Source organism: Neltuma alba, unplaced genomic scaffold (genome assembly GCF_004799145.2).
Source record: "Neltuma alba isolate B1F8T4 unplaced genomic scaffold, ASM479914v2 tig00011361_pilon, whole genome shotgun sequence".
Classification (NCBI taxonomy): Eukaryota; Viridiplantae; Streptophyta; class Magnoliopsida; order Fabales; family Fabaceae; genus Neltuma; species Neltuma alba.
This window is the reverse complement of record NW_021636058.1, coordinates 364,258-387,571: the sequence shown is the minus strand read 5'-3', so window position 1 is coordinate 387,571 and position 23,314 is coordinate 364,258. Positions and strand designations below refer to the sequence as shown.

Sequence of the window (23,314 nt, the reverse complement as noted above, 5' to 3'; positions counted from 1 at the left end):
TGATAGAATATAGGTTGAGGTTGGAGACTTCTATTTCGGAAAACCAATTTGGATTTATGCCAGGGAGATCCACATCAGAAGCAATCTATTTACTAAGGGGGTTAATGGAAAGATATAGAAGTAAAAGAAGAGATTTACATATGGTTTTTATTGACCTGGAAAAGGCTTATGATCGTGTGCCAAGAGAAGTATTATGGAAGGCTTTGGAAAAGAAAGGTGTACGGGTTGCTTATATCAAAGCCATACAAGATATGTATGAGGCGGTAACTACTAGTGTAAGAACATCTGGGGGGGAGACAAAGGACTTCCCTATTAAGATTGGCTTACATCAGGGATCCTCTCTGAATCCGTACTTGTTCAACATTGTTCTAGATGTTCTAACTGAACCTGTTCAAGAAAGAATTCCTAAGTCCATACTTTTCGTGGATGATATAGTTCTCATGGCAGAATCAAAAGAAGAGATTAACACTAGATTGAAGTTATGGAGAAGGACTTTGGAGTCGAAAGGTTTCCGCTTGAGCAGGAACAAAACATAATATATGCATTGTGATTTTGGAGGGAGGCAAGGCAATGGGGATTTGGAGGTGAAGATGGGGGAGCAAATCATTCCTCAAGTATCAAAGTTTAAATACCTAGGATCCATTATACAGGAGGATGGGGAAATTGATGGAGATATTTCTCATAAAATACAAGCTGGCTGGTTAAAGTGGAGGAAAGCTACCGGAGTTATTTGCGATAAGAAGGTACCTGAGAAACTTAAAGGAAAATTTTATCGGACTGCTATAAGACCAGCTATGCTGTATGGTAGTGAATGTTGGGCAATAAAGGGAAAACAAGAGCACAAAGTCGGAGTAGCAGAAATGAGGATGTTGAGATGGATGTGTGGTCATACAAGAAAAGATAGGATTCGAAATGAAAAGATCAGGACAAGAGTCGGTGTGGCACTTATCCAAGAGAAAATGGTTGAAAATCGCTTAAGATGGTTTGGACATGTGCAGAGAAAGCCTTTGGAGGCCCCGGTGAGGAGGGTGGATCAAACAAGATGGAGTCCCATAAAAAGGGGCAGAGGAAGACCGAGAAGGACGTTTAATGAGGTCATTGAACGCGACCTCCTAGTCAACAACATATCTAAGGATTGAGTTGTTGACAGAGCACGATGACGTCGTGTGATTCATGTAGCCGACCCCACCTAGTGGAATAAGGCTTGTCGTTGTTGTTGTTGTGAATTGTGTAATGTGTATCCTTCTATTTGCACTTTACACACACACACATCACGTAGCCAGCCAAAAAAAACCATTTATAACTCATTTCAGCGGGTATTCTTGAGGGGTTTGGGTTTTATTTACTTTCAAAATGGCCACATTGTCAGGCCTTAAAAAAAATAGTCATATTGGGTACATAATAGTTATCTTAAAGTGTTTTTACTCTAATTATGGCGTTTAAGTTTTGTCAAAAGCAATTAAGTGGTGTGAGATTATAAGGCAACCAATTGTACCTTTTCCAATAGACAACGATGACAACGCAAAAGCACATGAATTTATGCAGTTCCTTGATTTGATTTATAAAATACTACCTCAAATTTTTAATATAAGAGCTAGATAATATAAAATTTTAATTCATTTTACCTTTAATATTTATCTATTTTACCTCTAAATAATTTTGGGAGTGATTACGATAGGTAATTTCAATACGTATGATTAAGAGATGTATTTTAGAAAAAAACATCTATCTATTATAAATAACTAACTTAACTAATTTTCACAAATTAATTATCTTGCTCTTATATTAAAGATCAAATGTAATATGTTTTTTTTTTCCCTTATTTGAATTGCGTGTATTCAAGTTTGATTAGAGTTTAATGCAGTTTGAAAGAAAGCTTGATCGTACGAAGTTGCATGCTCCCTCTCTTAAATGGTAAGAGGTAGACAACTACTTCCTCCGGTTTATAAGATTTTATTAACTAAATTCGTTAAAATTAGTTAAACACAATAAATATATAAAAATTAAATGTCTTTTTTTTTTCTTTCAAGTATGTCCTTATTTAATGAGAGAGTAAATAAGATAGAGAAATACTAGTAATGCCATAAAAGATGAAAGAGAATGAAATATGAAGAAAAGATGAGGAGAAATAATAGAAAATTAATTAAGGAAAAAATTGGTCAAAATACATCTACTATTTAGACAACCTTTACTAGGATCCTATAAAAAAGGTCAAACTAATTTAAATTTTGGGATATTATAAATAGAACCTGACGAAGTAATTTACTGATATTAATAATTTTTTTTTGGTTAAAAACATGTATTGTTTTCCTCAAAATGCACATTCTTAATCATTTGTTTTTAAAACTACTCCATTGATTGGGAAAAAAAAGAACTCTTAATATATGTGAACAATAGAGACATTTTAGGAAAATAATTATAATATTAAGGGATAAAATTAATTAAATTCTTACATTTAATTGGAATTAAAACACACTCGTTTATTAACTTTGATATTTGCACTTGGGGCATTGCCCTAATGGCAAAGTAGCCCCCCTTGCATAGGGCCAATAGGGAGCTTCGTCCCCCGGCGCAGGGCCAGTTTGGCTTCCTTTCCAATTAAAAGAAGAAGAAAAAAAATTTGATGTTTGGGATTGGAGTATAAACCTTATATCTTTATCAAAATAAGATAAATCTAGAAGATCCTTAATTCGTAAGGTAAGCTAGGGATTCATGCAATAATGCAGCTAAAAAGTACGTATAGTAGAATATGTTAGTGAGAGGAAAACTCTTTATGGGAGGTAACCTTTTGTTCTTTGTCAAAAGACAAGAAAACAATTTGATCCTTAATATGGCAACCTTTTTATGATTTGAGTGGGTTTTGTCCAGAATTTCTTCCTCAAATAATCAAAGCTTAAAAAAAAAAAGAATTAGACACATATTTTTATAATATAAATAGTGCTACCAGTGTGTTTGAAATTAGAATCCTAATTATTATGTAAATAATATTGCACTTGGCATAACATGTGTATTGCACAAAGTCTATTTTTATTTCCTAGAAATTATATATATTGATATATTAAAGATATGATAAAAGCAGGGGTCTTTCACGCTATCAATCATCAATCACAAATTTCAATTATATTCTTAAAAACTTTTAATACCCGATTCGTTTAAAAATAGGTCGGATATGATATTATCGGATCTGAATATATTTAATTAATGAGATTTAAATAAAAAATTAATTAAAATTTGAATATATTGAATTAAATGACAAATATTATAAATAAATGAAATTCAATTAGGGGCTTAAATGAAGAAATTAATAATTAATTTAAAGTTTGAATAATATCTTAATTGAAATTTGAATATATTGCATTAAATGTGAAGCATCATAATTAAACAGTATATCAATTGGAGCCTTAAATGGAGAAATAAATAAATAAATAATTTTAACTTTTTATCGATTCCTTTTAAATTCCGCATCTTTAATTCAAGTTCTATTTGAATGAATAAAAAAATCGCACTCCTATAAAAAGTAGATCTTGAGCTATAATAGATAATACAATTTATTATAATTTTAAATTTAATCAAATATGCTAATCCGTGCATCGCACAAGGAAAAAATTTCTAGTTACAATTACGATCATGTGGAAAATGAAGGATGCTTTGTTCTTTGTCAATCACGTTGGCATTTGGAAATAAAAGACAAGGAGCCAATGGCATGTAGGGTTAGTGGGACTAGTAAAGGTTTACCCAGTTGTTGAAAAAGAACCACAGGCAATCCCACTCAAATCATTTAACTTTAGAGTAGGATTGTGGGGGAAAAAAAACCAGTGTTTCATGTAACCTAGTACGACTCAAGGGAATTCGGTTTGATAAAAATCAACATGACAAAGAAATCATACCAATTAGAGACTAAACTAATTAGTCGAGTTAAATCGGTTTCTAAACCACTTAGTCTGGTTTGATCTAAATGATATATAATTTTTTTTTTAATATGGTTACTAAATAGAATTTAACTGAGAGACGTTTTTATTACTTTTACACTTGTTGATGGCTCACCTCAGTGTCGTTCCATTTGGTTCTTCTTCTTCATCCATGTCACTCCTTTTGGTACTCATTCTTCTCTATCACATAAAAAGACTTTCAAGAGAAGTTAAAAATGAATTTTTAGTCCAATTGTGATATCAATGGAACTCATGATTTTGTACACCATTATTCAAATTATTACTAGTATAGAAAATTTTTTCAGACCAGTTAAATTTAGAACCATTATAAAAAGTTCTGAACTACTAGTTCAAGGAACTAGTGATACCAACAAAGAAATTTGAACCCACATAGGGGGAGAAAGTGATGGTCCAAAGATATTTTCAAGTTACACCTAGATCTAGTGAAAATTGAACTGGTGGGCAAATCTTGAAGACGATGACAATTATATATAGTAATTAATTAATAATGTAACTACATAAAAATACTTAATTATACTTTTTAAGTGGTGCAAATTAAACTTAAGCTACAAAAATGAATAAAATGATTCACTGAATTTTCAATTATTCTATTACTACCTGCTTATTAATAATCATGTTAATAAATAATGGTTTTTAGTTGGAATATGAATAACATTCATGCCTTGGGGGATATGGACAATGAGAGAAAAACTCATAAGATCGATCCATACCCAAAACGGAAAACTGTATTGTTAGTATGAAAACCGTGTTAATTTATATAGCTCTTTTATTATTAATAATGTTAAACATCATTATTTTTATTTCCCATCTCCTTGAAATTTTTTAGCTCCTAAATTCGTCAATTCAACAGCTTATCGACTAAATTAGACATACTTACATTTAAAAAAAAATGTTAAGTTCGTGATTTCACTTATTTCTAAAGATGAATTAAGATTAGAAGGAATCTAAGAAACCTCATTAATTTATATGTCTCTTTTATTATTAACTACTATCTCTGATCTTTAATATAAGACCTTATTTGAATTTTATTTTGGTCTTAAATATAAGACCCCAATCTACTTTGTCTTTTATATTCATCTATTTTTTTCTAAGATAATCCTTCTAACAATAATAGCTTTAGCCAATACACTTGATTAGTAAGGATATTTTAGGAAAGACAACACCTATTTATTACAAATAACTAACTTAATTTCTTTTCTTAATCTCTTTAAATTAGTCAGCTAGCTCTTGTAAATAGGACCGGAGGTAGTACTATATATTTTAAACATCATAGCATTAGTTCTCCATTTTGTAATTTTTACGGTTCCTAAATTTGTCAGTCTAATTGCTTGCAAACCAATTCAACATGCTCATAAAGGATGTGCTTGTTAAGCTTGAGATCTCGCTCCCTGCCTTTTTCTGAAGTCTTATTTCTAAAAATATAATACTGTTCATATCTTTAATGTAGGATCTAATTTGAGAGTTAATGTTGGTCCTATATATAAGATGTATTTTATATGCTTATCAATTTTTTTTTTAAATTAACTCTATTAGTATTTTTTAAATAATAATCAAGTAGGAAATAGAAGGAAGGAATTAAGAAAAATAATTACAGTGTTTGAAAAAAATATTATATGAACTAATTTAACTAACATTCCTATTCTACTCAAATTAGTTCATTAGGTTTTATTTTAAGGATCAAAGGAGTATAATGAGATGAGAATGAGTTTGAGATCAGCATATTGTTTAATATAAAACATAAAATTTATAACAAGTTATGTTATGCATGATTAAATTATAATCGATAGGAGTTGAATTTAGTGGAAGAAACTAATTCCTTTCAGTGCAAAGAATCAATATTTAAATTTTCGTTGAAAAAAAATTCACATTTATTAGATAAAAGTGCCTCAAACATAAAGAATACTTCTAATTTGTGCCAATAAAAAAATTATAAAATTCTAAATAATGTGAAATTACATAGGACTAATTTATAAATTTCCACCTAACACGGGGAAATAGAATTGATTCATGCATCAATGTATAAGTGTCAAGGATAATGTTAAGTATGGGATAAATACTCTCACCCTGGTTATGGTTATATAATTAGTAGTATTTTTTTTTGAGTTAATTTTATTATTGGTTCTTAAAATTAAATTGAATTTTGGTTTGGGTGCTTATAGTTTTAAATATTGTTTTTTTTAAAGTTTTATAAGCACTTAATTTGAGTTAAAGCGCAGAGATTAAAGCCGACAGTCATTAAAAGTATAGGGGGTCAAAATCAAAACTTGTTTAGTTACTTCAATTTTAATAAGCTTTGGGTTTGATCCTTATACTTTTAATAAATTTTGATTTTGGTCCCCATACTTAACAAGATCTTTTTTTGGTCAGCTATACTTGACAAGATTAATTGTTGATAAAAAACTTAGTTGTGTTAATTAAAGGTTAACGCCTGGGAAAGCCCTCATAAAATTATAGCATAAAAAACTGCAATTATTTTTGAGAAAATTGCAATAAGATCTTATTCAAAGGAATTAAATACAAAAAAGTTCCTTAAAATAATCAAATTATTCTCAACTCTCAAAAGACTTCATTGTAATAAATTTTATTTATTTAATTACCAAATTTTTTTTTTAAGTTTGCATTGACAACTGAAAGAGCAATCGTTATCAATATTTGCCGTGATAATTGTTAATCTTTACATCTTAAATTGTCAACGACTACTCCTTTAATTGTTAATACAAACTTTTAAAAAAAGATAATTTGGTAACTAAATAAATAAAATTTATTGCAATGAGGTCTTTTGAGACTTGATAATAATTTGATGATTTTAATTTGGTTATTTTTCTGAATGGGATCATATTGCAATGTTCCTATTCTTTTTTGCCAGCTAAAAAAAAACTGAAACTACATGAACTAAGATAAAAAGTTGACCATACTGTCCCTTTTTCTTTGGGATTATGAAAGATAATGTGCGCAAGAAAAACTCATCACCCACTTGGTTTATAATAGGTAGTAATATGTTCAAGAGACTAACCCATCGCAAGGCAAAAGCCAAAAGGTAGTGTGAGAAATTCAAAGTTCCAAGTTTCGACCCAGCCAGCCAAACTTTAATTTTACAACCTCTTCGAATCTCGGGTCTCACACAGTTCATTTCTCTTCCATTGATACTCATCTTCTCCTTCTGGGGCTGTCTATCGGTGCGGCGTTCAGATCTCAGTGTTGTGCAGTGTATTACCTGCAGGCCTTTCAATCTTCAAAGCCTCACTTGTTTTCTTCCTTCGTCTCTCGTCCCATTTCCCAGGAAATCTTGGGGAGTAGCTGAATCTTCACACGCATCTCATCCTTCTCTCATCAGATTGAATTGGTTCAATCTCAATTCAATCTGATGATGGCTTCTCCTGGGAACCCAAATCAGCCTTCGCCGCCTTTTGACATGCACAAGTTCTTTAAGCCCAATAACAATACCGCACCGCCGAATCCAGTTTCCCACAATCCGTCGCCGTTCCTTCCTCCGACGTCTTTCCCTCCCTCCGCCCCGCCGCCTTCTTCTTCTGCGTCTTACCCTCCTCCCACCGGTCCTTATTCATACCCTCCGCAAAACGCACCGTTCCACCACCAGTTTCCCCAACCTCACGTTCCGTATTCCCAAGAGCACCATTTGCATCCGAACCTGCAGCACCAGCGTTCTCTGTCTTTCCCTACACCTCCGCTTCAGCCTCAGCCCATGCCTCCTCCTCCTCATTCCCTCCCTCCGTCTCCTTCACCGAACAACCCTAACGCCGGTGCTCGCTTAATGGCGCTGCTCAGTGGTCCGCCTACTACAAATCATGAATTGTCTCAGCAATCTAATGCTCCGTTGCATTCCATACACCCTCCTTCTTCGGGAGTTCCTGAATTTCCATTGCCTGCTAATGTGCCGGTAATGCCGACGATGGGCATGTTGGCAGGTACCAATCCGGGGATCGCCGGGGCAGGTGCTGCGCCTGGCCCGATTCGTATGCCGAGCAGTAAGCTCCCAAAGGGTCGGCATTTGGTGGGTGATCATGTTGTGTATGATGTGGATGTGAGATTACAAGGGGAAGTGCAACCTCAGCTTGAAGTTACTCCCATTACAAAGTATGGATCGGATCCTCAACTTGTTTTGGGCCGTCAAATTGCTGTCAATAAATCATATATTTGTTATGGGTTGAAACAAGGGAACATTCGGGTTCTTAATATCAACACTGCACTGAGATCTTTGCTTCGTGGCCACACTCAGGTATTGTTTTAGTTGTAGTATGTCTAGTAAAATCGCTCCTATAGTTCATGCCTGTTGCTCGATTTACTTAGTGGAACTTCGAATTCTATAGCTCTCTGCTTTGATGGGCTTATTGGTGACCAATGACTTCTAATTTTCCATTCTTAGAGTCTTCAGTCCTATTAAAGTCGTCATCACTTTGTTTAAATGACATTATATTTATGCATTGAGCTTGGATTTATTTTGAGCTGTGAACACTTCGTAGAAAACATATTATGTAGGCCAAAGGATAAGTTGTTTAATGGCCTTCCTTTGGACTGTATCCAATGAAGAAGTCCTATTTGATCGACAGTTTGGTGCAGATTGAGTAGTACAAGGATGCGTCAAATAAGCTGCTACCTTTTCCACTGATCTTCATTTAGTTAGACCAGTTGATCCTTGAACCAACCTCGAATTATTGACTAGATGAGATGCTTTTCACAATATCCTTAGGATTGTGACTGTTTTACGTTCGTATTATGATTTTGAATATAATTATTTTATCCTTGTCTTCAACCGTGGTTTCAGGACATGTTCAGTATATACATGTTACCTAAAAGCATACAGCAATTATTTATTTTGTTTATCTTTTGCATTTAAAATCTTTTGATTTTTTATACCAGCTTTCGAACTATGGCATTAAACCACAAAGACACGGAGTAGCTAGCAATCTTTCTTTTCTGTTTTTCTTTTTTCTTTTTTCTTTTTTTGAAATTTAGATCTAGATTTCAATAGGAAATCTATTCATAAATGAAGGGCTCAATCGGAAATATATATATCTATTCCCAAGATTCTGTTTTACTCAATAATATCACTATGTTTGAGTGTCAAATTCGCAAGAAAAAGTTGGCAGATAGCAGAAGTGGGGAGTGGAAAATGTCCGTGTTAAATCTCCTCTAGCAATGTATTGATGTTCAAACTTCAAATGAAAATTAATTTCATAACCAGCATGATATTTGGTGAAAGACATCATTTGTTTTGTTCATTTTTGTGGCAGACTGCTTATACATATTTCAAGGTTGTTGTTGTCTATTTACTCATGCTTTCCATTTCTCAATTTATACTCCGCTATATAAACGTCAAAGGAATGACTAAATTGTTTGTTACCTAATTTTTTCCCTGTCTTTTGTTCTTGTCAGAGGGTCACAGACTTAGCTTTCTTTGCCGAAGATGTTCACCTCTTGGCTAGGTATTTTTTGTTGTCTGAATACTGATGGCCCTTTTTTTCCCTTCTTCTTTCTTTGGATTACATTATGGCGGTAACATTGCTTTCCACAGTATTGGCATAGATGGCCGTGTATATGTGTGGAAGATCTCTGAAGGTCCGGATGAAGAAGATAAACCTCAAATTACTGGAAAGGTTCTTGTTGCAATTCAAGTAGTAGGGCAGGAGGAAGCTTCAAATCCCAGAATTTGCTGGCATTGCCACAAACAAGTAATTTCTCTTGAATTCTTCTTTCCAAAAGCTATATCTCTAATATTTGAGTGCTTGAAATGAAATTTAATATATATTTCGAAATTCATGTTAATTGAACTTTGTTCATACAGGAGGTTTTGGTTGTTGGTATAGGAAAACATATTCTTAGAATTGACACTACTAAAGTTGGAAATGGTGAGGCTTGTGTAGCAGAGGAGCCTCTAAGATGTTCTGTAGACAAGCTCATTGATGGGGTTCAGCTTGTGGGTAAACATGATAAGGAGGTGACTGATTTGTCAATGTGCCAGTGGATGACAAATCGGTTGGTATCTGCATCGCTGGATGGCACGGTATGTGTTTTCTTTTTATATTTCACTGCTAGTCTGCTATCTGCTTGTTTCAATGTTTGAGACAATATTTAAGTTGATGCTATTTATCTGAGATAGTGCTTCATGAGCATTTTGTATGCAATGTCATAAGGTAATTAACCTTTTCTTTAGTTCTTAAGAAGATTTACATGTGATAGAAGGAAAAATAAAGAATTCTGAAGAGTGCGTCTGAGCTACTAAGATTATTTATAGCATTCAAAATCAAAACGAGCATCCTTTCTCTAAAGAGAATTTTTGCATCAGAAGTAAACTTGTGAAATATCTAATGCAAAGCTGTGTGCACAAAACAGAGAGTCCATGTGGGAAATTCAAAATCTGTGGGTTGATTGTGCTGATTGATCCTTTAGCTTCTTCCAGATTATAGTTTTCTTTGTTTCTCAAAAAAATTTATTTCATGAAATTCAGACAATTAATTTTTAATAATAATGTGTCAGTCATACATTTGAGTGGTTAGGAATGTTGGCGTGATAGGTGCGTCCTAGTGCTTTAGAGCAGTTTCTCGTATTTTAGTTCAAAAGGCTTGGTAGACAAAAGGAGACCAAAACATTGCAGCAATTTGCAGTTAAAGGGATTCCCTGCTTTGTATGGTTGAAGAGGAATGTGAGAATCTTTAAAGTATATAATTATTTTCATGGCATCTGTTTGGTACCCCGCACATGCCTCTTTAAAAAGGGAGGTATTGCATCTGATATGCAAAGAGATTGGACAGCTCTATTATATTCATAAGTTTTGGGTGTTTTTGTTACTTAATTCTGTTTTATTTTTTTCCTTATCACCTCTGGTTTGAGGATTTTGCATCTCCATAAATCTGTATTTCCTTCTATCTCTAATAGAATTCCTTCTCATATATATAAGTGATGGCTATCCCAAATAGAACGAGAACTCGTGTTCAGAGATAAGGAGGTCGAACTTAATTTTTGTTGTTGTATTTAGGTATTCGTCATTATTTTTTTACGTTGCTTATTCATTTCAACATTGGGAAATAATCTTTGTACATTTGTTCTATCTTGGTTTTCTTTCATTAGTACTCCCTTCGTCCCTTTTTATAAGCAACAACTACCATCCCTCTTAATTTCTTGGGAATCCTACAAGATCCATTTGCTTTTTTTCCTCTGAAAGATGGTCAGAACTTCATCTGGGTTTGAATCCTACTGAGAGGTCCACTAGAGATCAAGAATTGTTGAAGAAAGAACAAGTTGCAAGTTGTCTTAAATTTTTGTATCAAATTTCCTATTTTACCCCCACTAATTACTTATTTTAATACCCAATATATTTATTATCTCATTTCTCAAACCATCCTCTCTCTCCATTGACGTTCTCTCTCTTTCATAAATAAGGGTATTTTGGAGAAAGAACTTCCAATTTCTACCTATTTGTTATCTGTAACTAACTTTTTGATTTACGTGATGGAGTCTAAGGTTGCTTATAAAAAGGAACGGAGGGAGTATTGATTAGTTCTCTAGATTGATGTTGTCTTTTGAACTTGTGAAGAAGGCTTATTGAGTTTGTTATTAGGACTCAACTGCACTAAGGTGTGGAAGGCTAGTTTGACTTTCATGGAGAAAAATAGAGGAAAAACCTAGAAATTTAATATTTGATATGCAGGCCAGTGATCAGCTGATGGTATTTGTGATGCAAATGACGTGATCAATCTGCTTTAAATGAAACAAACTTGAAAAGTTATGAGATTGAAAAATAACTGATTTCAGAGAGTGAGAGTCAAAATATGATGAAATAATATATTGGTATGGAATGAAGTACTACTGAAAAATGGCTATATATGTGTTGGACTTGGAGAGATGATAGGCTATGCATTTGTATTTGAAATATGGTGACTATGGAAACTATTTTATGTCAAAGAGACCAAAGAAGTGATGCTGACTGAAGTCCAGAATTGCTAACACCAAGGTATTTATGAGTAAATATTAGTTGGCTTAAAATGTGGGGATATTGGTGATCAACTGACATAAGTTCCTTCGAAAGGTTGATTTAATGTTTTTCTACCTTTAAGACATTATTAAAGAGAATCTAAATATATATAAAAATTACTCAGTTAGCAAAATTTATCGATTTATTAATGATATTTTAATTGAAAATTTAGTAATATAATAATAACTTAAGGTTTCTTAAACCATAATTTTGAAACAGGTATTAGGCTAAATGTTTTAAGGGGACAGGAAAAAGAAAGGCGTGCACTTTAGGAGATTGTCATGATGTAATATCTTGCTCTAAATAAAACACTTTGCATGCACCTCTTTGGTCTGCATATTTTGCATATCCGGAAATGCTGCAACTGACAAATTCTGGAAAAGTCTTCGTGGCAGCTTTCTTGGAAAATGGTAGCAGAAGCAGGAGGGGGGCTGTGGAATGGCTAGGTTATGATCTCGACTAAAGAGGTGCATGCGAAGTGTTTGATTTGGAGTCTGAATGATGGGAGAGCACTTTAAGGATCTTATTGGCGAGCGAGTTCGTAGAGTGGTAGCTATGCAATTTTTAATGGAAAAAATTACTGTTGTCAGTTTATTAAGATTTTTTTTTTGCGTGAAATAGATGGTTAGGTTAAGTTGGGTCTCGTGGGCTCACTTAAGTCAATCATATCTTTGGGCTTAGAGCGCTTATAGAGATACTTACAAATCACCCACTATTGAGATCGTCGCATTGGCAATGAGATTTGAACCTATGATTTGTGGATTATAAGCCAATTCCGTACTAACCAGGCCAGTCTTTGCTGACTAAAATATGTTTTTATTAATCAATCGAGGTTAATGTTGATTGAATTTATTATGCATTCTTATAAATTTTCTTCTGTTGAAGTTTTTGCAAGTTTAATAATATACTGACAGTAAACTTTTACGTTGTACACTTGTTAATTTTGTTTTTTAAAATTTTAATATCATTATAGATTATTTTTTACTTAATGATTAATTTTTAATATTATAAAATTATTTTTTTAAAGATGTTGATAAGGTATATTTAAAATTTACATATATACGTTTGTTTAATTAACCCCCCAATCCCCCCCCCCCAAAAAAAAAAAAAAAAAAAAGAGAAAAAGAACTTTGGCTATGCAGCTTCTACCTGGGCTGTCATTAATAAATTCTCCATTGGCTTGATGTTCATAATTATATCGAACAGATATGGGTTGAATGGTTTCTTCTTACTCATGTTTAAAATGTTTGAGGCTTAGGATAGTCCATATATTCGAAGCGGATGAAATGATGATGACCGGCAAGAAAGAGTGCGGTGCTTCCTTTTTTCTTTTTCTTTTTCTTTTTTTTTTGGGGGGGGGGGGAACAAAAGTATGGGTAGTGGAGAATACTTGAGGATGTTGAGCTTATGTGGAAAATAAAGATAGAGATAAGGTTGTCTTTGGATTGTGTAATTTGGAATTTAACATGCAAGAAGTTTAATTTTCTACCAATCAAATTCCTTGTATTTTGAATTCAAGTCCTAAACTTAAGGTAAAACAACAGTTGGGTCCTTGGTGAGGGATTTATTTATATTTTGGTCTTTGTCAAAAATTAGTTGTTACTATGGCATATCATATGCAAGCACACGTCACATGCACATGTATGCATGTTTAGCACATTTGCATGTGTAATTTGCACACGTGTGCTTTTTATGTTGCCTGTGCATGCACAAGTGTGTGTACTCATGTTTATGTATTTGTGTGAATTGTTAAGGGCCTATATGCCTGTCATCTATGCATGCGGTGCTTGTCTGGGTGCATGCATATGAGTGCACTCAAAATGGTTCAAGAAATTTGCCCTTGAAAATTGAGGCGGAAGGAAAATCTCAGATTTCACCTTCTTTGGTGGTACCTGAAGTTATTACCGATATATTTAATTATAGTGACCAAGAAATGTGGAAATCCACTCCTCTTTATTCAATCAGAGAGTTTATCAACAAAGTAATTCAAATACCTATAAAAATCACTTTTCTGAGTATAGGGAATCTGCCTGAACAAGAGCTATGACTATATACTCATTTGAATCTTGTCTGAGTGTACCATATGTATGCATATGTCCTGATCAAATTTATATTTTACCTGCCTCTTATATTTCTTTGATAAAACTTTAACCAACAGATAATGATATGGGGAGATCGAAAGGTGCTGCCACCTGCGGTATTGATACCACACAGTGGGCTTCCTGTATATTCAGCTACATTTTTGACTGCTCCACACCGCCCTGATCATATTGTGCTTATCACTGCTGTAAGTATGCCCAATAAGCTTAATAATCTTTTTTTTTTCCTCAAGCATGTTCTGCTTAATATTTAAAGCTTAGAAAGTTTGCTGGTAGCATAATTTTTCCCCCTGAGTATAGTATCACATCTTACATGCTTATAAATTAAATGTTTAAAAGTTACTACAGAGATACATCATCATCACTCTACTAATGAATGATAGTTGTTATCACCTATTCAATACAACCTTTTTGCAGGGACCGCAAAATAGGGAGGTGAAACTTTGGGCCTCAACAAGTGACGAAGGTTGGCTGCTCCCAAGTGATATTGAGTCATGGAAGTGTACTCAGACACTGGAGTTAAAGAGCTCAGCTGAACCTTCAGCTGAGGATGCATTTTTCAATCAAGTGGCAGCACTGTCTCAAGCAGGTCTTCTTTTGCTTGCAAATGCCAAGAAGAATGCTATATATGCTGTGCACTTAGAGTATGGTCCTAACCCAGAATCAACTCGCATGGATTATATAGCAGAGTTTACTGTGACCATGCCTATTCTAAGTTTTACTGGGACAAGTGATATATTACCACATGGCGAACATATTGTTCAGGTTTATTGTGTCCAAACACAAGCTATTCAGCAGTATGCTTTGGATTTAACTCAGTGTTTACCTCCACCACTTGAAAATGTGGGACTAGAGAAGTCTGATTCCAGTGTTTCACGAGATGCAATCAATGTTGAAGGATTCACCTCCCTGGATTCATCTGCAATTAGAACAAGTGAGATGCCATTAACCGGTTCTCCTTCTAAAATGGCACAAGCAAGCAGTCCAGAGAATGCAGCTGTAGCGAGATACCCTTTAAATTCTGGCCCTGCTGAGGCTAAAGAAATTAGCATTTCAAATGCTGAAGCTAAAGCTGTTAATTTGGCTCCATCAAGCAGTGATGCTGATATTGTTTGTGTCCCATCACCACCTCTTCCTTTGAGCCCAAGATTGTCCAAGAAACCGTCTGATTATAGGAATCTTCCATCTAACTTTGAGTCAGGTCTGGCACTTGGTGACCAGGGTGGGGAGTTACCTGTTGATGATTACGCAGTTGACAGGCAAATGGATACAATTCGTAGGAACTTATCTGATGTACCTCCACTTGGTAATGATTCAAAGAGTGATGAGAATAAAGCCACACAGGATGATGCATCTGTTGTGCTTAATCCTCCTGTTATGTTTAAGCATCCAACTCATCTGGTTACACCATCTGAGATCATTAAAGCTGGTTCTTCCTCTGAAACTAATGTGGTTGACAGCAAAAGTGGGGGAGAGGGAACAATTCAGGATGTGGTTGTCAACAATGACATAAGTAATGCTGAAGTTGAAGTGAAAATGGTTGGCGAGGCAAGATCTGATCAAGACAATGAATTTGGCCTGCAGACACAACAGCAAAACCTAGTTTCTGACAATAAGGAGAAATTCTTTTGCTCCCAGGCTTCAGATCTTGGCATTGAGATGGCTCGTGAGTGTGGTGCAATATCTGGGGAAAATTACATGAATGCCGGTGAAGATGGATCTCAAGACATGGCAAAAGATGTGCATGAAAAAACTTCTGACTCATTTACATCTACCACATTACCACCATCACCCGCACCAAGTACAAAAGGAAAGAGGCAGAAGGGAAAAGCTTCTCAAGCATCAGGTCCATCTTCACCGTCTCCAACTGTTTGCAACTCAACTGATTCATCCAATGAACAAAGTGGAAGTTCAAACCTTCCTGCTGCTGAAAGTGCTTTTCCTCAAATTCAGACAATGCAGGAGACACTCAATCAGGTAGTTAGCATTAGACTCCTTTTTTTTTTTTTTGCTATCATGATCAAGAGCATGGTATACTTTTATGCATTTATCTGCTTTACAAGTGACCAAAGATATCAAAACCAATTCCTCAGCATGGAAGTGATATTTAGTTTCAGTGCCTTTATACCATGAGAGGCAATTCCTTTAATGAGGCACCTTGAGGTGTACGCCTTTGGTGTGCTTTCCTTTGTCACAGGGGTACCTTAAGCACCTCAGTATTTTCATGCTTATAAGAGAAGGGTCGATTTACAAACCCAACCCATAAATATGAAAATAGTGATAGGATTTATAGGAAACTACGAAACTCTACTTTGAAGGTCGAGCCCAACCTTAGGGATTTGGAAGAATTGGGTAAAACAGTGATTTTATTTTGAAAAATTATATTTAGGCTACTAGTTTTTCAGGGTGTTGTGACTGAACCAAAACAAAAAACAAAAAAAAAAACAAAAAAACAAAAAGCAAGGACCCCAACGATGCATTAATGGGAATGATGGATAAAATAGAGAGGAAGAAAGAATAATGTGCAACTTCAAGGCTCACTTACTGCCTCTTTCTCTGATAGCAAAGTAATCTAGTGGATCCTCTTGTCTGAGCTTCTTTGACAAGTCATAACACTTTCTCCGTTATGCCTAGGCTCATCCTCTTCCTCTGCATTTAAAAGCATGCCAATCCATAATTGACGGCCTGTCATATGTTGCTTTTCTCTGTTTTTCCCTTCCCTCGTTCTTTCATCTTTCTTTTGCATGCCTTGGGCACTTCGAGCATTTTGCAGCGTCCTTCTGTCTCCAACTTGGTGCAACTTGGCTCTGCATCTCACCTTTCATAACTTAATTACGATATATGCAATTTACAATATGTTGTCTGTAGACTCATTTAAGAAGTTGTGCTTCCATGTACTAAAGGAAAATATCTATCCATTCTGAGTCCTTTTATTGTTACCCTTCAGTACTTGCTTCCTTGATAACTCAGTTTGAAATAGAGAAAGAGAGAAAATTTCATTTATGCTTTAAAATTTAGAATAAGGGATTGATGCTTTCTTTCCAAGCCTTAACTCAAAATAAGTTACAGTTTTGGATTTTAGAATCATACCAGAAAGCCAAAAGAGGAATTGTATCCAAGAAAGAGTGCTAAAGTGTGAGTAAGGGGGCTAAAATAAATTTTGAAAGAAAGGGACTACAACAACTAGAAGAAGTCTTGTCCCACTAGGTGGGGTTTGTTACATGGAATGCACGACTATCAATAATTAAATCCTCAAATAAGTTGTTAACCCAAAGACCTCATTTAATAATTTCATTGACTGTTGTTTTCAATCTTCCTTTATCCCTTTCCATAGGATTTTATATTGCTTGATCTACCCTTTTCATTAGCACATCCAACAACCTTTGTACATGTCCAAACCACCTTAAACAATTTTCTACTGATTTCTGTTCAATGTTTTGAAAGAATATTGAAGAGAAATAGGTAGAAAAAGAATAGGATAAAAGATTAGAAAGAACACCATATGAAGAATACTAAGGAGAAGGGAGAGGAAGTGAACCTTCTCATGCTTAAGACAAAGTAGAAGGCATCAACGGCATGCGCCTTAGTGTCTCGTTTAAGGTAGCACTTCTCATGGTAGGAGACCTATGACTACTTTGTGAGCCAAGTGTTAGAGATGTTTACAAATACTTACGTCATTATCTTCAGAGTTCCTCAGCAAAATTTATCAATGTAACTTGACTGACTCTTATTTTCCTTATTTGAGTAGTTTGACTCATTTCTGATGTGCCCCATTTTGGCAGTTATTGACCATGCAAAAAGAGATGCAAAAGCAGATGACAATGATGGTTGCAGTTCCTGTTACAAAAGAAGGCAGAAGACTTGAGGCAGCCCTAGGACGGAGCATGGAAAAAACTGTGAAGGCTAACAATGATGCGTTATGGGCTAGGATTCAAGAGGAGAATGCAAAAAATGAAAAGTTGCTGCGAGATCGTGTCCAGCAGATCACAAATTCAATTAGTAACTTGATGAACAAGGATCTTATGCCCATATTTGAGAAATCTGTGAAGAAGGAAATGGCTGCAGTTGGACCATCTGTAGTTCGTGCAATTAGTCCTGCTATTGAGAAAACAATATCTTCAGCAATTACAGAGTCCTTCCAGGTCAGGTTATGTCAATTTTCCTTGTAGAAATTAGAATAGAGTTGTCTTGTATCTAAGTGACATTGTGCATTACAGAAGGGAGTGGGTGATAAGGCAGTGAACCAACTTGATAAATCAGTTTGTTCAAAACTTGAAGCTACTGTGGCTAGGCAAATCCAAGCTCAGTTTCAGACAACTGGTAAACAGGTGCTTCAGGTATGTATTTTTCTTGCTTTATCTTTGTGATGCACATCACATTAACTGTTTCTTGATATCATTAAGGTATTTATTTTTTCTTTCCTTCAGAGGCTTATTTTGTTTTAACTGTTAATTATTTCTTTTGTAGGATGCACTCAAATCAAGTTTTGAAACATCTGTGGTTCCTGCATTTGAAAAGTCATGTAAAGCCATGTTTGAGCAAGTTGATGCCACATTTCAGAAAGGCATGGTTGAACATACCTCTGCAGTGCAGCAGCACCTTGAATCTGGACATACCTCATTGGCAATGACTCTAAGGGTCTGTTTATCCTTTTTATAATTTTGTGCTGGGCAGAAATGTTGTCTTTCACAGAGATTATTATGATCTGTCTTGACTTGCACGGTTTATCATAAAGCCCATATTGATTTGTTAGCTGGTATTCCTCTGTTCATTGAATTTGTTTCCATTGGTCACACCATTTAACACATGTAAATGCTAAGATAAATAGAAGGGAGTGATAATTTGAATCTTATGGTAAAATAGGAGAGTTGTTCGATGAAAGATAGAGTTTATTAGTGTTACATGACTATCTACTGCTATTGTTATGTTTGTCATTTTAGTAGTACTTTCCAAGCTGAATCAGCACAGTAGAGGCTGGCATTAGTTAGGTGGGATAGTGTATGTAGTGAAGCTTGGAGGCCAGCGGAACAAACCGAGTTTGATGCAGAATACTCCTCTGGTCCACAATACAAGTCTGGTTTAACCATCTGACCTAGACCAAAAAACAGGTGGTTATAAGATTGAATTGTTTTTAAAAAAAAAATGTAGAGCTTTCCAGATATGCCCTTGACAAAAGTCAATACTACATTAATCATAATGATCGAGTTACTTATATAGTTTAATTGTACAAAAAGGCAAAATAGGGAAACAAATATTAAATGCTCTAGATATTATCAAACTGGACTTGTATTATGGATAGGAGTTTGTGGGTGCTAATGGGGAGAAGGTTGATTTTATGAATTGATTTTGAGGAAAGGCAGGAAAGGCCTTTATGAGTAGTCTTCTAAGATACTGATTGGTTTCTGCTTAAAAATTTAAGAGCTCATTTGTCAATTTGAAGGCTTCAACTTACATATGATTACCATCAGGTGACAGCTTCCAACAGAAAGCTAACAGACTTGTGACTCTGATTTCTTATTCCTTTATATTATATAAATCCTAATTTCTTATTTCAGACTTTATGCAAGCTTTAGTGCTTTAAACCTTGTTAACACGGTTGATGGTTAGGTTATAACTAATGTATTTAAATCTCCTACTGCTTCTGATATGTAGCTTTAATTCCCCCTGCATTTTAATTTTAGTATTTCTCTGAATTTGCAGGATGCCATTAATTCTGCATCATCATTTACTCAATCTTTGAGTAGAGACTTGGTGGAGGGCCAGCAGAAGCTGTTGGCTCTAGCAGCTGCTGGAGCAAACCCAGGTGCATTAAATTCATTGCCTTCTCAACGGACTAATGTTCCCTTACTACATGAAAAGGTGAGTTTTTTGGGTCTCCGTGTTAGGAAAAGAATAGCTTAAGCTGCGATTCTTCATTTAACTGTTGATAATTGACACTGTAATTTTGAGATCTTTATCAGGTTGAGGCTCCGATGGATCCAACAAAGGAGCTAGCGAGGCTGATAGGAGAAAGGAAGTATGAGGAGGCATTCACTGTTGCTCTACAACGAAGTGATGTGTCCATTGTGTCCTGGTTATGTTCGCAGGTATGCCATGCATTTGTCTATATTTACAATATACTCTGTTTAATGCTTTCAAGCTGGAAGTGAGACACTGTTGCATATGTTTTCTCATGATGGGTTTTCTTAGACACCTATGTGGAATCGATGAGAGAATTTCCCATGAACATGGCTATTGTTTTTTTTCTTTTTTGGGTAATGTTGCAGTTGCATGCTTTGTAACTTAAATGATGTGGGTCCTCGTTTTGGTTGTCGGTGCTATTGTTTTTTTTCTTTTTTGGGTAATGTTGCAGTTGCATGCTTTGTAACTTAAATGATGTGGGTCCTCGTTTTGGTTGTCGGTGCTATTGTTTTTTTTCTTTTTTGGGTAATGTTGCAGTTGCATGCTTTGTAACTTAAATGATGTGGGTCCTCGTTTTGATTGTCGGTGACTCAAATTTCTGGTTATGAACTGGATGTGGATTGTATATTTTGTGAGCTAAATCCAAGGATTACCCCATTAATTATCATAACTTTTGGGTTGTTCTTCAAGCAGTTACACTGAGGTGTTACTTATCATCAACATATGTCGTAAAATTTATATTTATAAGTCTTACTATTCATAAACCATAAGCAGCATAGCTCATTTCAAAATCTGTGTGAGCGTGTGCCCCGCATTCTAGTATTTCTATTCAACACTCGGATAAAATATTTGACCTTGACTGAACCACCTGGTGGTGTCTCCTTTGTAAAAGGTTGATCTACATGGACTTCTGTCGATGGTTCCTCTTCCTTTGAGCCAAGGTGTAGTTCTTTCACTTCTGCAACAGCTGGCTTGTGATATTAACAATGACCGGCCTCGGAAAATGTCTTGGATGACCGATGTTGCTGCTGTCATAAATCCTGCGGACTCGATGATTGCAATGCATGTGAGGCCAATCTTTGAGCAAGTGTATCAGATACTGAATCACCAGCGTAGCCTGCCCACAATTACTGGATCTGAGCTCTCCAGTATCCGTCTTCTAATGCATGTTATCAACTCCATGCTTATGACATGCAAATGATTCTATATGTTCTTTTGTTATAGAAATGTGCTAATTGGTATCTCAAGACTGCTAGTACGATTGGAATTTTGTACAAAGCTCAATGGCTTTCATTGGAAAGTTTACAGATCTGTAGGATCAGTTGTCTTCAATGAGGTAGACAGGTAATTCACTCGTTCAACAACTCTGCCACATCAATGAAAATTTTTGTTTCTCAGTTTGTCTTATCTCTTCCTATCTTCTAATTCGGGCAATGCATTTTGAGAGGGGGGGGGGGGGGGAGGGGGGAAGAATGGAACTCTCCTAATGTATCATAACTTTGAAAATAAAAGGTCCGGGAGGGGAGATTGTGTTGAACCTTGTAAGGGGAGTCTTTTTTTTTTCCTTCCTGATTTTGAATGTAAGTACTAGTCAAAAGATTTGTTTTGATCATAAATATAAGATGAATTCATTTCTCTCAAATTTATCCCGTTCCCAAATGCTTATTTATTATTCATTTTGTAAGTGGTTTGTTTCATGTATCGATAAAAAAGGTTTTCAAAGTGAGTAATTTCTATTGTAAATGGTTGAAATTGGTATTTTAAAGAAATGACTACAAACATTTTACAATTAACAAATTTAACTATTAACCAATTTTCTTAATTTTTGTAAATTATCCTTTTTTTCACATTTAAGATTGAAAGGAGTAAAGTGGTATGTATTCTTAGGCATCGCCGAGGGATCTAGGGGCTCAAGCATATGCAAATTGATTAATATATCTCATGGAAAATAGTACTCTGTTATTCTCTGACTTATTACAAAATTTAAATAATCAAATGTGTAATTTAAAAAATGGTTAAAATTAAATAAAAATAATAAATTTGTAGGTAGTGTATTTTTTTTCCTTCAAATTTATCCTCATTTTAATAAATATGCAAGTGAGAGAGAGAGAAAATATTTTAATTAAAGGTAAAATAAGAAAATATATTTAATATTTGGACAAACTCAATGAACCTTATAAAAAGATACAGAACAATTAATGAAGGGAGTTTTATTCAACAAAGGATAAAATAAAATGCTGAAACCATACATGGAAATTGTGATTTATATTGCTTAAACTCCATCCCCTTTAACCTACGATTAGTCTCAGTAAGCCGCTTGAGATTTCTTCACTGATTTTCACAAGTTTAATAAATTGTGCACTTTTAAGCTATTACAATCCTTCTCTTTTGTAACATACTTCAAAACACTATTGATTTCTAAGGATGCCGATAAAACCTTGTCTTAAGGCTCTCAAAAATACTAGAATTAAGTTTTAGAAGGATAGTGGCTCAACCCTAACTGGATTCACAAGGAGGTCAATTGCTTAGGATTTTATTTTAATTAAATGCCAATGTCAAATTAATTGAGCAGAATGATGAATGAATTGATTATCTAAGTACCTAATCACCTAAACTTTTTTTATTTGGTTTCTGATTTGAGAAGAATGATTAATGATATAGAATAGAATCATAGGCAAGTAAGAAATGCAAGGATGATGATAATCTTTCTAAGAGTGTGACTTCACCTTCATTACCTCATAGAATAATGAAGCTGAGTGCATTTAGAAAGACACATGCAACACATTATGAATAGTTGGACCAAAAATTCCCAAAATAATATCAACTGATAACTACCATATCTCATTCGATTCAGTTACAATATCAAGTCAAACCATTCCTAATAATGCAACTAAATCTACTCAAAGTCAAGGAATACACCATCGTTTCAATCACAACTCTAATATGTTTACACAATATCATTCTAAATGCAAATTAAATCTATTCCAAGAATCACAAATTGTGATGTGGAGTAAGAAAAGGAAAGTGGGAAGAAATGACTTGACTTTCATTAATGATATATGATGGTATATATACATACTAGTTCAGATATAACTGAATAACAAACTTTACAATTCAACTTAATAGAATGTTAATCTCTATCCTACACTTGGCATCCCCCGAAAGCTGGAGCATGCATGTTTTTCATGCCAAGCTTGGAAATGAGGTCATGAAATTGTGAAGGGTGTAGGGGCTTTGTAAACACGTCAGCAAGTTGATCTGAGGTTCGAATAGGGAGCAAATGGATGATCTTAGCTTGCACTTTTTCCCTGACAAGATGACAATCCAACTCTATATGCTTTGTTTGTTCGTGAAAGGTAGGATTGGTTGCTATG

At 34.7% G+C, this 23,314-nt stretch overlaps 1 protein-coding gene across 1 annotated transcript; it reads left to right on the top strand.

The window, feature by feature from the left end:
* Window positions 1-6,973: 6,973 nt before the first annotated feature.
* LOC114712441 (enhancer of mRNA-decapping protein 4) lies at window positions 6,974-21,349 on the top strand. Its single transcript, XM_028896978.1, has 12 exons — window positions 6,974-8,187; window positions 9,345-9,394; window positions 9,484-9,640; window positions 9,754-9,972; window positions 14,099-14,227; window positions 14,457-16,016; window positions 17,822-18,181; window positions 18,257-18,376; window positions 18,507-18,677; window positions 19,740-19,898; window positions 20,000-20,125; window positions 20,833-21,349. Exons 1-12 carry the CDS (start codon window positions 7,315-7,317, stop codon window positions 21,139-21,141), a joined length of 4,233 nt encoding a protein of 1,410 aa, XP_028752811.1. The 5' UTR covers window positions 6,974-7,314; the 3' UTR covers window positions 21,142-21,349.
* The last annotated feature ends 1,965 nt before the right edge of the window (window positions 21,350-23,314 follow it).